The sequence below is a fragment of the Aplidium turbinatum genome, chromosome 8 (assembly GCF_918807975.1).
Source record: "Aplidium turbinatum chromosome 8, kaAplTurb1.1, whole genome shotgun sequence".
NCBI classification, from domain to species: Eukaryota; Metazoa; Chordata; class Ascidiacea; order Aplousobranchia; family Polyclinidae; genus Aplidium; species Aplidium turbinatum.
Window position 1 is genome coordinate 32,868,099 of NC_137479.1, and position 17,260 is coordinate 32,885,358.

At 41.0% G+C, this 17,260-nt stretch overlaps 1 protein-coding gene across 1 annotated transcript; it reads left to right on the plus strand.

Moving 5' to 3' along the window:
* Window positions 1–1,211: 1,211 nt before the first annotated feature.
* Window positions 1,212–14,817, plus strand: LOC145775285 (tuftelin-interacting protein 11-like). Its single transcript, XM_082586542.1, has 17 exons — window positions 1,212–1,412; window positions 2,134–2,262; window positions 5,532–5,674; window positions 5,847–6,046; window positions 6,310–6,521; window positions 6,678–6,837; window positions 6,957–7,067; window positions 7,152–7,253; window positions 7,356–7,444; window positions 7,520–7,613; window positions 7,936–8,112; window positions 11,692–11,807; window positions 12,298–12,449; window positions 12,514–12,590; window positions 12,876–13,052; window positions 13,372–13,449; window positions 13,670–14,817. The coding sequence occupies exons 1-17, from the start codon at window positions 1,255–1,257 to the stop codon at window positions 13,904–13,906; spliced, it is 2,412 nt and encodes an 803-aa protein (XP_082442668.1). The 5' UTR covers window positions 1,212–1,254; the 3' UTR covers window positions 13,907–14,817.
* Window positions 14,818–17,260: the final 2,443 nt, after the last annotated feature.

The window sequence follows — 17,260 nt, forward strand, 5'->3', positions numbered from 1 at the left end:
TAGCAACAGTAACCTACATACCTTGGGGTTACACTTGACAGGTCACTCACATACCGTCACCATTTACAGTCACTACGCAAAAAGCTGACATCTCGCGTCGCCCTGCTGAGACGTTTGGCAGGCACAACTTGGGGTGCAGGTGCTGACACCTTGCGCACTGCAACCCTGGCGTTGGTCCACTCCACTGCTGAATACTGCGCCCCTGCCTGGTGCCGCAGTGCCCACACCCGTCTCATCGACAGCCCAATCAAAGACGCATTGCGAACTGTAACTGGATGCCTGAGCCCAACTCCAACAGAGTATTTACCAATCCTCGCAGGCATCCAACCTGCTGAGCTTCGCCGAAAGGGAGCCCTTATACACCTGGCTCGCCGGGCGGGGGATCCTAACCACTTGCTTCATGCAAAACTCAACATCCCACCTCAGGAATCTCCCCGGCAATTAAAGTCAAGACACCCCTTTGTGCCAGCTGCTGTTGAATTACTACATCCGTTCAGCGATCATGCCATCACCGCAGCACACTTCATGGAAGACAATTGGAATGCAGCGTGGTGTGCCACCGACACGAAATTACATCGTTTTATACCTCACCCGGTGGCGCGCCCCCCTGGTATGGACCTGCCTCGGCCGACTTGGGTCAAGCTCAACAGAATCCGAACCGGAGTCGGTCGCTTCCATTCCAACATGCACAAGTGGGGTTTGGCTCCCTCACCGGCCTGCGAATGCGGCGCGGAGGAACAAACTGCTGACCATGTCGTTCTCGAATGTCCGATCTATAAGGCACCAAATGGAACGCATGGTATAGCAACGCTGGACGAAGCTACACTCACCTGGCTCTCCATCACCTGCCCTGAAATTTGATTTGATCTAGTCTCAAACGAAAGAAGAAGAAGAAGAAGCAACAGTCACTAACTTATTACAATTCTTAGGCCAGCGATCGAGTAGTTAAAAGTAAAAGTTAGCAATACCAACAATATACCTTTACCCAGGTTGCTTATAGTAATTATTTTTTGCAACATCATTGATCGAAAACTTCATTTTTTTTTAAGTACACAAAAAGTGATCTTGATCTTCAAGATCACGATCTTGATCTTGATCTTCAAGATCACATAGTTTGGTGATCTTGATCTTCAAGATCACCTATTCTTGGTGATCTTGATCTTCAAGATCACCAATACTGGTGATCTTGCCCATCTCTGCCCGTAGTTTTGTTGTTAAAAATATAGTCATCAGTATTGGCTTGGTAGCTACACAATGTCGGGGGTTTATGATTCTGAGGAAGAGGTGGAGCGTTTTGATGTCACCAATGATGATCTTCTTAATGAGTTTAACCCTGATCGGCCAATGTTCCGCCAGACAAAGGAGGATGCATTGTACGGGATGTGGGCACGTCAAGAGGAGAGTGGGTGGAGGTGAGAAGAGTTCTCTTGATGATTGATATGAATTGTTGCACATTGTAATGTGACTCTTCAAAGTTGTGCTGTAAAGTTGAAAAAAGTAGAGGTTTCATTTTGGGTAGTGACATTTTTGTTGGTTTTACATCTTTAACTTACATCGTAATCAATATCTTTATAAGAAATTTGTTATTGAAAGTAAAGGCAAACTCAGTTTACTGTATAAAATATTAGGTAGAATTGGTTTGAAATTTCAGAGTTTGGTGCAATAAAACAATTATTATAATATTATATTGATTCGTTAAAGGAATATATCATCAACCGATTTCATTTGTAAATCATTAATGATTGACTGAACAAACATATTTGATGGTTTTTCTTGTTGGCTGGTCACTTTCTTTGATGATATTTTGCCTTGTCAAGGTGAAGGATGCCAAAGTATAAAGCACAAACAATCGTTAAAGTTGACTTGGCCTTAGCTGTGATTGGTGATGATAATGATTGTGAATGTTCCTCATTAATTCAAGCTTGCACAAAATCTATTAGGTATAGAAGATGATTGCTGTACAATGCAAGCTACAATGGTTGGTGCTAGCTGGGCAAACAAAACCTGAATCAAATTTTAAAACAACTTTCATGCTATAGTGGCGGGCTGGTAGCATTACAATTCAACTTGTATGACGCAGTTGTGTGGTTATGCACTTTTACAATTTGTCTTTTCTATTTATTTATTTTTCAGCAAAATAAAAAAGACCAGCAAATATTCTGAACCAGTTAATTTCATTAGCGGCGGTTTCAAGGAGCAAGAGAGTCCGGTGGTTTCTGGTGACGAAGCCACAGAAAAGGCCAATGAAGACGATGAAAAAAAGTGAATTGAATCATTGATTTTGTGTTTTCGTACCGAAACGTCAGGGTTGAACAGTTGTCTGCAGAGGTTTCTTCATATCTCTCTATTGTTAAAGATGCCAACAATAGAGAAAAAATAGAGGAGCCACTGCAGACAATTGGTTGACTCTGATGTTTCAAGTTGAAGACCAAACTTCTTTGAAGCGAAATGGAGGGGTCCACGTCTTTTAGGCGCAGACAGTTAGGCGCTGGTCAAATAGGTGCGCACACTGTGGCGTCTGGATATTTAGGTGCGAAGCACTGTGGCGCCTGTTTATTTAGGTGCTATTCCTAGTTAAGTCTACAGATTGTATCAGCGTGGCAGATAGGGCAATGCTTTTCACACAAAATGTTATATTGAACACAAAAATATGTTGTTTTGTTTATGCGCGTGTGGAGATGAGGTGACATCTCCACAGGACATTTGCTATGCATTCTGAACACAGGTTGCAGCCAGATGGAACCTTACTTAATCTGTTATCTTTCGCAATTACTTCTACTCGGGATTGATTGGTCGTGTGGCGAGTTCGTATGAGACAACGCTAGGGGTGTTCAATTTCGATATTCGATTCGATTTCGATTAAGGTGATATTCGAAATTCGTTTTTCGTATCGGACATATTCGAAATTATAGCAGCCCTTTCGGCTGAATGCGGTTGAAAGTAACGCGAGTGGCGCGAAATCTGTCTTGTCGCATTTTGCAAGCGAAAAAAGACTTCGACGCATGCGCATCGTCGATCACGTGACTACCACACGCTCTCGCGGGTCCAACGGCCAGTCCTGCACCAGGGATGCCAGGTTGGCATTTTTAATGCCAAATTTCACAAATTTTTTTCAAGAATGAAGATAGCTAGGTTGTGCAATAGCAGAAAGTGTAGGCTGAGCTTTGTCGTAGTTTTATCCATTTTTTACCGAATCCATAGGTGCCTAAGCCGTGGGGGCAGGGCTGTAGCCAGACCGCAGAGCAAGGGGGCAACTTTTTTTAGGGGGGGGGGGGCGAAAAAAATTAAATGGGCAAAATCATTATAATTGTAGCTGTTGCTTGAGAATGTTGAGGTTTTGCCAAGGGGGGGCATAATTTTTTTCAGGCTACGGGCCTGGCTGGCTACAGGCCTGCGTGGGTGCCAGGCCCCCACGCATATTTCTGTGTGGGGGCAACTTTTTACATGCTTTATTGAATATTGATACATAAAACAATAGATGAACTAGCGATCGGCAGCAGGAAAACACTTTTTGAATGCAAACCGCAACAGCTTCGCGATAAATAATCACTATGAACGAGTTGCGATGCTACAATCCAACACCAGACAACAAAATCTGTCATTTTTACATTGTTTAATGTCTACAGACGTTGAATCAATGTAAAAATGACTGATTTTGTTGCCTGGGACATAGCAAAATCTACCATTTTGTGTCGATTCAATGTCATCAGATGTTGAATACACCCAAAAACAACATAATTTGCTACGTAGACGGAGCGTGCGTTTAGCTTTATGCGCTTGCAAACATACTCGATGTCGCTTTCGAGTCGAAACCTCTGCACTCTGCAGTGAAATGTTGCGGCAGTGAATCGCTCGCTGTGAAAATGAACTTGAAGTGTTTTGGATCCCAGCGACCTCGGCTCCAGCAGAGCGATCGTTTTCAAAAGCTAGCCTGACCGTCACGAAGCTGAGATCTTGACTGACCGGTGACCATGTCGATCAGCTTGTGTTCATAAACACCAACATGGGCCTGGAGCTGTAGACGTTATTTTGTGTTCTTTTTTCGAAAATTTTCATGGCTTTTTTTTACGTTTTCTAGCGAATTTTCATGTCGTTTCTTTCAATAAAATCTCATTTTGCAGTTTGGTGAATAGTTGTGATATTCGAAATTCGGAAATCGAAAACAAATTGAATTTCGAATATTCAAATAATCGAAATTGAACACCCCTAGACAACGCTCTACTACATGAAAACATTTCTATGAACCCTATAGCTACAAGTTGCAAGCATAATGGTGTGACTTTGCTCGTTATTAAACCTAGCCGGGGTTTTGACGGAAAACTAAGTTACTCTTCACTCAACCCTACCACCCGGTTGAATATAGGCTACGGTATATTTTTAACTTGATAGTTAATGTAGTTATTATTTGACTTAACTAAAAGTGAACTCAGTCATGTTCGGAAACTTGAATAATTTATTGACAAAGCTTTTGCCGACGCAAACCTGGACTAACAGCAAATAAAGGCCAAACACGCGCATTGAAATACAATATACTTTTTCCGTTCAATGTAACATTTTGTGTTAAAAGCATTGCCGGTTTAAGCAGCTTCACTCACGGAAGCCATGACATAGTTTTTTGTTCAATGTAACATTTTGTGTGAAAAGCATTGCCCTACCTGCCAAGCTGATACAATCTGCAGATTTTACTAGGAATAGCACCTAAATGAACGGGCGCCCCAGTGCTCCGCACCTAAATATCCAGACGCCACAGTGTGCGTGCCTAATTGTCTGCGCCTAAAAGACTTGCTCCCAAATGGAGAGAGACTAGTTCTACCATTAGCATTTTTTAAATTTTTATTTATTGACTCTGTTTTCTAGCTTCAAAAGTATTTGGAAAACTTGGTTTCAAAATGCCCACATTAAAGTATTACATGCACAGTCCTAGTTACTGGGGTTAATGACCTTCCTCGGTGTGAAGACGAGCTTTTAACTATTTCTGGGCACCTCCGATACTGAAAAGTTTGAGAGGAATTTTTCTTAAATTCTCAGATCTTGTAGTTTCTTCATGTTTATTGTGTTACACCAGATTCTTACTCCGAGGTTAAAGTTTTATGTTATTGAGGGTTGCAACGTTCGGAGAGAAGAGTTGCAAGATTTTTGGTTTTGCAACGATTGAAACTTGGAAAGGGTGACTGGGGAACTAGCTATTTGTAAATTACTCCCGCTTACTGAATGTCGTTGAATGGGGTTCATCAGCGCATTGCTCAAACACACTGAGGATTGAACCGTTGTTTCTTGATATTGTTGCATATTTATCTGTTTATTTGTGGAGCATTAGGGATGACATCTATTTGTTCTTGCATGTGGCCAACCTAGGGTTGTTTGTAGTTTAAAAAGTTGTTTAAGTTTTACCTGAATAGTTGATTTGAACAACTCACGTCACATCCTAAAGCACTCGTTCGTGCAGTATCGATAAATTGATACTTATTTGGCCATTCAGTGTCACTCATCTAATGAGGTCAATTGTATTCACTTCTTGTCCTTGTGTTCAGGACATCAGGGTTTACAAAATCAAACAAGGTTTTAACAACTGTCCACCGGGATGCAGGAAAGAGCTACAGCATCCAGAACAAGGCAAAGAAAGAAAAACTTGATTCCAGCTTCGGTGGATTTGAGCGCCACACTAAAGGAATAGGTGGGCAGTTAATGCGCTTCAGCATGTAAAGTGTGATATCGTTAGAATGCACAATTTCAAACACTCTTCGCGTTTCAGAAAAGTTTAATAGTTTTGAAGTTCTCACATGGTCAGTGCTAGTTGTGGCTTTCTATTAGAAATTAGATTAAAATTTTAATCAATAAATCTTCAGGAATGAAACTGATGCAAAAGATGGGCTACCAATTTGGAAAAGGTTTGGGCAAAGGAAACCAAGGAATTTTAAACCCAATTGAAGCCCAAAAACGTTTACGTAAAGCGGGTTTGGGAGCGGCGGGGTCAGAACGCACGAAACAATCGTTTATACATTTTCCCACGCAAGACTCTGAAGAGGAAGAAGATAAAGAGTTTAAAGTAAGATGAATTGTTTCGGAACGACCAGTTTGGATTCAAAATCTTCTTCCAATCAAGTTGTTTCTTGATTGTCTTCTCAAAATGTTGCAGGTTTTCAATTTTGGTTCTTGTGATGCCCTTTTTGCCTTTTCCATGAAATACTTATAAAACAAGTTATTGCAATAAAATTGTATGAAATATCGATAACAGTTAATAAATGAAAAAACTAAATAAGTCTGACAGTTCTGCTTGGGCACTCAATTTGTTCGTGACAACTTTGTCAGGCTGAGCTGACTCAGTGGAAGAAAGGAAATGATCCGAAAGCAAAGAAGCCGAAATATAATTATAAAACAGTGGAGGATCTCAGAAAGTCCGGAAAAGCGATGCTGCGCAAGAAAGATGCTGTGGAGGAGCCAACTCCGGTAGGACCGCCAAGTGCTCTCTCAAACGTGAAAGTGATTGATATGACTGGCAGGGAGAAGAAGATATTCTCTGGGTGAGCAACAAACCTTATGCTTTTATGGCGTTTCCTGTGTTTCCAGCATCGAGTTATTGTTAATGAAACAAGTTATTGCATTAAAAATGTATGAAATGAGTTAACAAGATTGCTTTGCTCCAGATACTGAGCAAGATGTTTTTTTGTTTGTTTAAGGTATCACGCCATAGCCGGTCGGGTCACTGTGGGATCGGATGCTGACAGTCCGGATGAAGATGCTACTTTCCATGGAGACAGAAAGGAAGTATTTTCTTGTCCCGAACTCCTCCACAATTTGGATATGTTGATTGAGGAGACTGAGATGCGAATCCTATCGGTAAGTTTGTCGCGCAAGGATTTCATTCATTGTAATCTGTTTTTTGAAACTATGCCCTGTAACACTGCGTTGTGATGTAAGACAACGCATGTGACGAAGCAATGACGTTACTTTGATAGAACGACCGTCAAAAGCGCCACGAGGAGGATAGATCGGTGAGCCTTCGTCACCGCAAGGAGGAGCTCGAGACTGTCATGGCCAAAGAGAATGAGGAGATGTCGAGGATGGAGGTGAGAACTCCATGGGATGTTGTCGATAGATTGCTCATACCAGAAGATAGTTGCAAACGCTCACCCAATTACTTTGCTCGTCAGGTGTTACTCCGCACTATTCAGCAGTGTGAAGAGCGGATGAATAGCAACGAAGATCACCGCGGTTTACTCGACCATGCAGCTGACGTCATCACCGATTTACAGGTTGCAGATGATGCGATTGTCTTCCAATTGTTGTCGTGATGTTGTGTGACAATTCACCTTGCTTTCAATTACTTTTCCCATAAAACTTGTCTCTTTGTTCAGGAGAATTACTTCGCCGAGTATAGAATGTTTGAACTCGGTGACCTCGCTCAAGTCATGGTGCGCCCCCTACTGGTCAAGTACTTTGCAAAGTCAGTCATCCTCTTCTATGACTTGTAATTCATCAGACGACTCCACTAATTGACTTGTTTTGTTGGTTATTTTAGTTGGAATCCTCTTGACAAACCTACGTTTGGGATTTCTGAAATGAAACGGTGGAAGAAGATTCTGGAACACGATAAATCTTCTTACTCTCAGCAGGTTGGCAGCATTGTGCATATACTGACGTCACATCTGATAAATGCGGAGGGATTCACTTTGCGCGCAGTAGAAATATTTTGTGTGGTGCTTTGTTTCTGTGCGGAATCTTCCATTGGTCAGTAGCTGATTTGAAGTAAGCCAGTTAGTAAGCCGGTAAATATTTAAAAAATGGCCTCATGCCGGTAACATGCAAATCATGGATGTGCAGCTGAGACGCTGAGTTCATTTACTTTGTTCTGTTGCGAATGGTTCCGCTTGGTGGCGATGTTTTTAAGTTGCCGTAAAATTCTGAATCTTTTAATTTTTTTGTTGAAATCTTCAGAATGTCTCAGATGACACTGATCTGTTCCAACACGTGATGTGGGAGGTATGGATGCCACATGTTCGCTCTGCCATCCTCTCATGGGACGCCAGGGATTGCGATTCCGCATTGGATCTTGTAGAATCCTGGATCCATCTCATTCCTTCCTGGATGCTCGAAAACATCCTCATTCAACTGGTATGTTCCTCATTCATCCTCATTCAACTGGTATGTTCCTCATTCATCCTCATTCAACTGGTATGTTCCTCATTCATCCTCATTCAACTGGTATGTTCCTCATTCATCCTCATTCAACTGGTATGTGTCTTTCTGCTGACAAATAAACAAAAATAATTCGCACAGCAAAGATGGCAACGAACTACCAAAATGTCACCAAAGTCAGCTCCCACACGAACACATAAGAAAAACACAAAAATTAAGGAACGTAATACCGGTACTTAACACAATACAGTGAAATAACAAAAACAAAGCAACATAAAGGAATATGTGCAAAGAGATAAGCAGATGATACGTCTTAGGAGTGATTACTGTAAAAAAAGTTTAAGAGACTTTTAAATTTAAAATTACTGTAGGATGTTTTTTTTTCTTTTATAATTTGATCCCATCGCAACACTCCATTGAAACACAGAATCTTCTTACGAAAGTTTGCTTTTATAGATGGCAAATATGAATCATTATTTTTGTTTTGACGGATGCTATACCGGTAAACTTTATTTACAAAAGCAAAGCAACCAGCAAAGGCCCGTGGCAGCATTTTGTGCACTTATTTGTACATAAACTTTGCAGTCTCTAATGTAATAATCTTAATTTTGAGCACATTAAACTTATGATAAATATAGGTGATCTTGACGAAAATAGACACAGCCAGATAAGCTTGTTCTGTATCACTTGAGTTGGAGCAAGTAGTGTAGAATTTGCCCTTCCACGGTTTATAACGGAGTATTGAAATTTGGATGAAAACAAAGCATCATATAAAGTTTTTAGTATTGTTAATGGAGCAATGTATCTTAGCTTAAATGCTATACCACAAACCTTTGCAAGCTGCTTTCTAAGATTAATAATCTGACTATTTCATTGCAATCGTTCATTCAAAGTTACACTAAGATAGCTCATACTTTTCTTTCAATACTTTGGCCACTGATTGGCAAACTAAAATTTTCTGCTGCACTTTGTTTATTGCCGAGAATCATATATATATATATAAGTTTTACTCTGGTTTTTTTACTGTAATTTAATGACAGCTTATTGGATTTCATCCACGCATCATTTTTTTCTATTGATTTTTTTTTTTCGGAGAGATGACAAACATTTATCAGACATATGGAAGTTTGAATCATCAGCAAAGAGTGCAGTTGAGAAAGAAAATGTTTTTGGAAGGTCATTCACATATAGAAGAAAAAGCAAGGGACCAAGGATTGATCCCTGTGGGACACCACATTCAACAACATTGAAATTAGAATTCTTACCGCTAATTTTTGTACTCTGCATTCTTTTTGTTAGATAAGATTTTAAAAGTTTTAAAAACTTGCCCCTGAAGCCGTAATGGTAAAGTTTTTATAAAAATATGTCATGATCAACTGTATTGAAGTCTTTACTTAAATCAACTAAAACCGAGCATTTATATTTGTGATCATTCATGTTAGAAGTATCTGATGCTATAATGAGCCTCAAAGCAAATAAAGCTTTACATGCATTTTTGAAATACCTTCCAAATTTATCAAAATGGCTAAAGAAAATATATGCCCTCTTTTCACAAAAATACAGTGGATGCTCTGTTTATATTGAGAAGAATGCAGGAGGAATACCGAGAGAAGCAGAGAAAACTATATATGTGTTCGTCGACTTAGAAAAGGCATTTGACAGAGTACCAAGGAAAGTGATGGAGTGGGCAATGAGGAAAAGAGGTATACCAGAGGTATTAGTGAGAGCTGTGATGTCTATGTATGAGGATGCAAGAACAAAAGTGAGAGTTGGATCAAATTATTCAAACGAGTTTTTTGTGAAGGTTGGTGTACACCAAGGATCAGTTTTGTCACCTCTGATATTTGCTATTGTGGTTGACGTTGTAAGTGAAGGAGTAGGGAGGGCTTATTGAGTGAAATTTTGTATGCAGACGACCTGGTCTTGACAAGTAATAGTATGGAGGGACTGGAGAGAAAGTTTGAGAAATGGAAAGAAGCATTTGAAACCAAGGGTATGAAGGTGAATCTTGAAAAAACAAAAGTGATGGTGAGTGGAGCAGAAGGAACAGTTGTTGAGAGCAAAGTAGATCCCTGTGGAATATGTGGCAAGAGAGTGATGAGAAATTCAATGCAATGCAAGGAATGTGGAAAGTGGGTACATGCAAGATGTGCTAATGTCAAGAGAACCGCAACAAGATTGGCGAAGTGTTTTGTTTGTGGGAAATGCAGTAAAGGAAGGAATGAAGTGGAAGGCCATGATGATGAGTTCTGCCATGGCATCGAAGCAGTGACAGACTTCTGTTATCTGGGTGATCGGATAGATGGAAGTGGTGGATGTGAAGCAGCGGTGACAACAAGGGCAAGATTGGGCTGGGCAAAGTTCAGGGAATGTGGGGAAATGTTGTATGGCAGAAAATTTTCACTAAGGATGAAAGGAAAAGTATATCGGAGCTGTGTGCGGCCTGCAATGCTATATGGTAGCGAGACATGGGTATTGAGAGAGAGTGAACTGGCAATCCTGAGAAGAACGGAAAGGTCAATGGTGAGAGCAATGTGTGGGGTGAAAACGAGAAGGGAAAAAAGGACTGAAGAATTGTTGGATATGCTAGAGATGAGAGAGACCATAGACCAAATGGCAAGGGCAAATGGAGTAAGATGGTATGGACATGTGATAAGGAGGTAGGAAGGAAGTTTTCTTAGAAAGGCACTAGATCTAAAGGTAGATGGGAAGAGGAAACGCGGTCGTCCAAGAAGAACGTGGAAACAACAAGTGAAGGATGAATTTAAAAAAGTCGGACTGAAGGAGGAAGATGCAAGGGACAGGGTGAAATGGAGAAAAGGGATAAAAACAATTGCTGCGCGGAAGCAATCGGCCACCCCCACTAGTGGGGAACAAACCGACGATAGATTATGATGATGATGACTAAACAATGGGTTTTGCAAGAAAACTTTCCTGATATACTCAAAAAGAGTCTGTACCAAAAGTTACCTGCGCCAAAAGTTAGTTCATCTTTGCACTTTACGAATTTGCGATTAATTTTTTTATTGCTATGCTATTGCTATTTTATTTTTATGATGATTGCCAACTTTTTCCAAAATTTTATATAAATAAACGAATGATTAATTTTATTATCAATTGTATTATTTTAACTCCAGCTCAGCATGGTTTTCGTGACAATGATTTAACAAGTTTAGCATTAGCAAATATGTATGACGATTTGCTTTCTATCTCATATCAGGAAAGCTAAAAGAAGAACATTTGCGGTTTAACACACACGATTCAAACTTAGCGTTTGAATTTAGCTGTCATGGAAGCACCAATATCCGTGACGTAATTATTTTAGGTCGTTTGTTCCATCATCGCATTTTAACTTGGTTCAATTTCATCTCGGGAAGTTCTGAATGTTTCCAAAGATGCAGGTGTTCGGAATAAGTCTGGAGATCTGCTCATGGACATCAGCTTCCATGGTTTGCCTCAATGTGCTGAAGATGTTTTGACGTCAGTTTCTGATGTTTGCTATGGGATTATGTGCCGGATGTGATTCATTCTTCATCTAACCTCAAACATTCGTAGGTGCTTCCCCAGCTTCAAATCCAAGTAGATGGTTGGGATCCCCTGACTGATTCCATTCCTCTCCATTCTTGGATCCATCCCTGGCTGCCTCACATGCAGGAGCGTCTCGAACCATTGTAAGTCTGAGGTGATTTATTGTGGCTGCCTCACATGCAGGAGCGTCTCGAACCATTGTTAGTCCGAGGTGATTTATTGTGGCTGCCTCACATGCAGGAGCGTCTCGAACCATTGTAAGTCCGAGGTGATTTATTGATGCTTGAAATTCTTATAATTTCTTTCTGCTCTCTTTACGATAGAGGTGCATGGAGTCAAGTTTTCTTGTATTCCTGCTCCACTCTGACTCCAAAGTCTGTTACTCCAAATTCCACTTCGACTCTGGGCGTAAACCATAAATCGTGGTCCTGCCAGTGGTATATTATAATGAAATGGGAGAACAAGCACTTTTTATAATCATTTTGTTAGCCCCACCATAGTTTTGTGTACATACAATTCTGCCGAAACCCGAGACTCGGCTCACGTAGTCCAAAACTCCAACTCGTGTACACTTCTGCTTTACCAGAGTCAACATAATTTAATGGCTACAATCGTTTTTGTCGTTATGCTTAGGTACGGACCAATACGTCACAAACTTGCATCGGCGTTACGTCTGTGGCATCCACGCGATCCCTCGGCCCGCATCATCCTGGAGCCATGGAGGAAGGTGTTCAGTCGTGGAAGCTGGGATGCCTTCCTCATCAAGACGATCCTCCCAAAGTTGGGTGAGTTGATGTTGCTATGATCAGCGTGGATGTGACGTCGAAGATTAATGAACGGACTTTGCAGGGGAAAGCATGCGAGAGATGGTCATTGACCCAAGAAATCAACAGATAGAAGACTTTGAAGCACTGCTTGCCTGGGAGGTTAGTGCGTCGTTGATGCTTTTTGTCGTCAAACAGTCTGTTCATGCACAAATCTAACAAATTCTTTTTTAAAACTAAAGAAATTCATTTAATTTTGAAACATCATAACCGCGCTATAAAAGAGTTCACGTGTTGTGCCTGGGCATTACTCTTTCATTGCCTGGTTACGATGACGTGTATGTTGTACAGGGCATTGCTCCTTTATAGCCTGGTTACGATGACGTGTATGTTGTGCAGGGCATTGCTCCTTTATAGCCTGGTTACGATGACATGTATGTTGTGCAGGGCATTGCTCCACTTCCCAGCCTAGTTACGATCCTTGAAAAACATTTCTTCTCGAAATGGCTGAAAGCGTTAAGTGTTTGGCTGAACGGGCGGCCAGATCTGGATGAGGTCACAAAGTGGTACGCGGGATGGAAGGAAATGTTCCCGACTACGTTCTTGAATAATTCCTTCGTTAAGGTCAGTGATTGTTCTTCCTTCAACCAATTGCCCGCTGGCTCTGCATAGCTGATGATGCTGTGGCGCGATGCATCGAGCGACATTGAGGACTAAATCACATCATCCACCGAATCGTGAAGGTAGTCACGCATGGATGACGTAGCAAAACATTGACTGCAGTGTCGTGGCCTGTTCGGTGTAACCTCCTTAAGTTCTGAGTCAATTGGGATTGTCTTGGTTCTGCATGTCCTTTGAAATCATTGGTTTGATTCCTGGAAGTTGAGCATATTAGATTTGCCAGGAATACCTGTTCCAGGATAACTTATTTTTATATTTTCAGGATCGCTTCAAGCAGGCTTTGGAAATCATGCATCGAGCCACTGGGGGGAGCCAGAGAGTGCCTACCCCTGACACTGAGGTAATTGTGACGTCATTATCAATATTTACTAAGAGAACGGTAACCTGCCTCTGACGTCAAGATCTACAAGATTGAGTTTCGCTCTCAGCAAGATCGTTGTTTGCTTCACAAGTGCAGATGCAAACAAAGGCAGAAGCATCGTTTGTACCGTCACTTGTGAAGTGAAGATCTACATATTTGACTCGGCACCTAACGTTTGTGACGTCACTTGTTGTTGCAGAGCTACGAGCCGAAGTCGTCGAAAGTTCCCGCCGCGTCGGTGCCGACTACTTTTCGTGACGTCATACAGATGCGCGCAGAGGAGCGCGGCGTTGTTTTCCTTCCTCTGCCTAAGTCACGTGACGGACAGACTCTGTACAGACTCGGCGATGACGTCATATATATAGATAGCGGCGTCGTCTTCCGCAAGGTGGCGGACTCCTACGTCCCGGTGTCGCTGCAAGAGTTGTTTTGCTGAGTGACGTCATCATGGAACGACGTTCCTGAGGCGACGGGAACGTTGCGATGATGTTTCATCTTATTGCTCATACGTCACAGGGTGACGTTGACGGCGGTCCAAGTGGAGAAAGCACCTAAATTTTACATCAAGTAGTGCGAACACCGGTAGGAACCACTCAGCCGTGACCGATCGTCATTGCGAGACTGACATCCGGTGTTGTGTATGACGTAATTCGACGCGGTTTTAGTCTTTTGACCTCACAATAGTCGGATGCGGCTGCGTGGACCGAGGAAAGCAGCGTAGGATCGGCCTCAACTTCGATGCTGGTTTGAGCCCCACCCAGGTTGGAAATCAATGCTCTCAATTGTCAGTATCTTCATTTTTGTTTCGGGTTTATTTGAAAGCCAAATTGAAGCAGTTTTGCATCGTGCAAGTTGGTAGCTTACAATCATCATTGTGATGCAACAATGTGAAAGTATTTCACCGTCTCGGTTCAGTGCTCACCACAAGATGACGTGGCCACAGCATTGAAAGCAAGAAACTGCACAACAAATAATATTTCTAGAGATGTGAGAATTTTGTAGACTCGATAGAAAATATCGACGTCCTTGATTTGAGCGGGTTCGGTTCTCACTCAAGCCAAAGACGTCCACAATTTCCATCAAGGCGGAATTCACCTGATGGCCCAAACAAGGGTTAAACTCGAGTTGGCGACTTCCATTCCTTTTAATCGTGACCTTAATACAAATGATCGCCTGTTTGTGGGATTTAACTCACGCTATGCTTTCACTTGTGTCGACAATGATGCCAGCGTAGCGGTTACTTGGTCACCCTCCCTCCAAAAAAAAAACGAAGAAAAACATGCATTTTTCTTAGTTTCTGTAAAACGCTTTTTCGCTATGTTTCATCTAGCTTATCAGCGGGATAAATAGATAATGAGCATCTTCACGTGGTCCCTCTCCTGTGAGTAGCCGAGTTCAATTACAAATGAAAATGCGAAACGAAGCTCATCAACAAGACAGAAAAAAAAGAATAAAAAGCGGGATAAAAATTAGCAGTACGGTAGCCTACAGTACCGGTACATAGCCTACTGTAGCTTATAAGATGTGCATTTTTGTGCCCTCAAAAAAGTGCAAAACAAGATTATCAGATATTGTTGGCCCGCCTGAGGAAATGTTTGGACAGTCCTATTTTAAGCGAAACCGATGGACTGTTCCTCTGAACTGAACACTTGCATCAACGTATAAATATAACTTTACTATCTGCAGAGTTAGCTAAGCAAACACAACTACTTTTTTTCCTGTATTTTAATATGGCGAAAAAGCCAATTGAATAAATGAATGGTCCGGACATTTTTCTGTCAAAATATTGAGTCACGATAGGCCAATAGAGGGAGATCTCAATGGTGGAAACAACGGATTTGTGTAAACCGCTTCCTAGAAATAAAAAAGCTCATAGAGGTTACTGTTTCTCACCAATTTTTTCGAAAACGTTGGAATTATGTAGTTATCTTTCATGTTATGTATCGTTTTTGAATTATGCAATTCGATCGTATCAAGTTGCTATCAATGACGTCAGCGTAAGTAATCGATAAAATCAACTTGGAAGCATGAAAGAGTTTCAGAAACTAGCGGGTCCCTGTTGGCGGAACAAGCGCCAGGTCTGAAGGTACAGATGGATGATTAGTTATGAATTTAGTGCAGGTCCTTAGGGGAATCTTTAGGCAAAACGTGTTACACGTTGTTTTTTTGCAGTTGATCAACCCAACTTTGATTTTAGTGGGTGCCGCAACTTTTGGGTCACGTGATCACCCCCAAATCGGGGATTTCTCCAGAAATCACGTTTCAGCTCTTTTTACAACATTTTTGTGTAATTACATATTTGATTTTTGTATATTTTAACTTAAAATGCACATACAAATAAGTAAGACAAAATAATTTGATTGATGACGTCATTATTACGTCATCACATATATGTTTTTGCTTTTTTAACCTATTTTGGTCGTTTGCTGTTGGTTTTAGTTGGAGTACCGGTTACTAAAACCATTTCACAATTTTCCTAAAAGTAGTTTCGTCATGATTGCATCTTTTATGACGTCATCATTACATTATTAAAACTAGACAACTTCAAATTCAGGAACCAAAGGTAAGTTTATTCAGAAAAAAGCGATCAAATACTCTCATTATAAGTTTTGCAAATGCTTAAAATTTTACAATTGCAAGCAATAACAGTAATTCCAGTACAGTATGACGCAATAACGACGTCATCAAGGGTATAACCAGAAGAGCAGCTACCAGGGGTGAATTTCACTTTTAGTCATGCCACTTTAAAATTTAAAATAATATGTAATTATGATATACAAATCAAATTAATACACGACCCAGATGATGCAATGTCAGAGTCTTAACACTGTCAATTCAAGATGAAAAAACTAGCGGTTTTCGATGTTAAATTCATACCATACGTAATTTGATGTTATAAAATTCGAATGCTACGACAACTTTTTTCAAGTTACAACATAGAGTTTAGAAAGTCAAAAGCATTTCTTGAATGATCAGTGTGGATTGGAGATGAAACGTCAATGTGGATTGAAGATGAAACATCAGAGAGGATTGGATATTTTGTGATCAAATTGCATGTTTCGTACTCGCATGAACAAAGACTTGTGCATTTTATGGATTTTTTCTTATAGGAACATCGAGAGCCACAAGTAGACTGACGAAACGGAACAAGCTGATTTGCATCATTATGTTTCCAGCCCCAAGCTAAAGGAGAAGGTACGGTAGTTGCTGAACATTTACGAGGCTTGATTTCCATATTTCAGCTCGAAATATGGCTCTGCGTGTAGGCTATGTTGCAGCTGACGTTGGTGGCAGCTTTTCAATAGTGCAACCATTGGTAAACATCATATAAGGGAACGTTCAAATATTACGTAACGCCTTCGAGGGGGAGGGGGGGGTTTATGCAAAGCGTTACGTTAGCGTCACATTGGGGGGGGAGGGGGTTCAAGCAAAACGTTACGTAACGCTTTCGAGTACGGAATGGAAGTTTTTTGTGCTGAATTCGTAGTGAAAAAGCGTTACATGGGGGAGGGGGGGGGATTGAAAAAAGCGTTACGTTGGCGTTACATGGGGGAGGGGGGGGTCAAAAATTCGGAAAAAAAGCGTTACGTAATATTTGAACGTTCCCTAACGGCATTCGTCTACAACCGTGATAGTAGGACCATTGCCATAAAGAGCCATGACATACTTTTGTATGTCATTTATAGAACTATAGGAGAGCTTGAGAAATTCAGAGAGTTAAATAAGCCACACATTTCGGTAAGATTAAGCATCCAACAATCCCAAGCCTTTTTTCCGAAGACGAAACAGT

Bases quoted from the DNA above. Each gene is read 5' to 3' on its own strand.
- LOC145775285 (XM_082586542.1), top strand. From the start codon at position 1,255: ATGTCGGGGGTTTATGATTCTGAGGAAGAGGTGGAGCGTTTTGATGTC. The intron at 12,450-12,513 runs GTGAGTTGATGT...CGGACTTTGCAG, and splicing joins GACGATCCTCCCAAAGTTGG to GGGAAAGCATGCGAGAGATG. The intron at 12,591-12,875 runs GTTAGTGCGTCG...TATGTTGTGCAG, and splicing joins AAGCACTGCTTGCCTGGGAG to GGCATTGCTCCACTTCCCAG.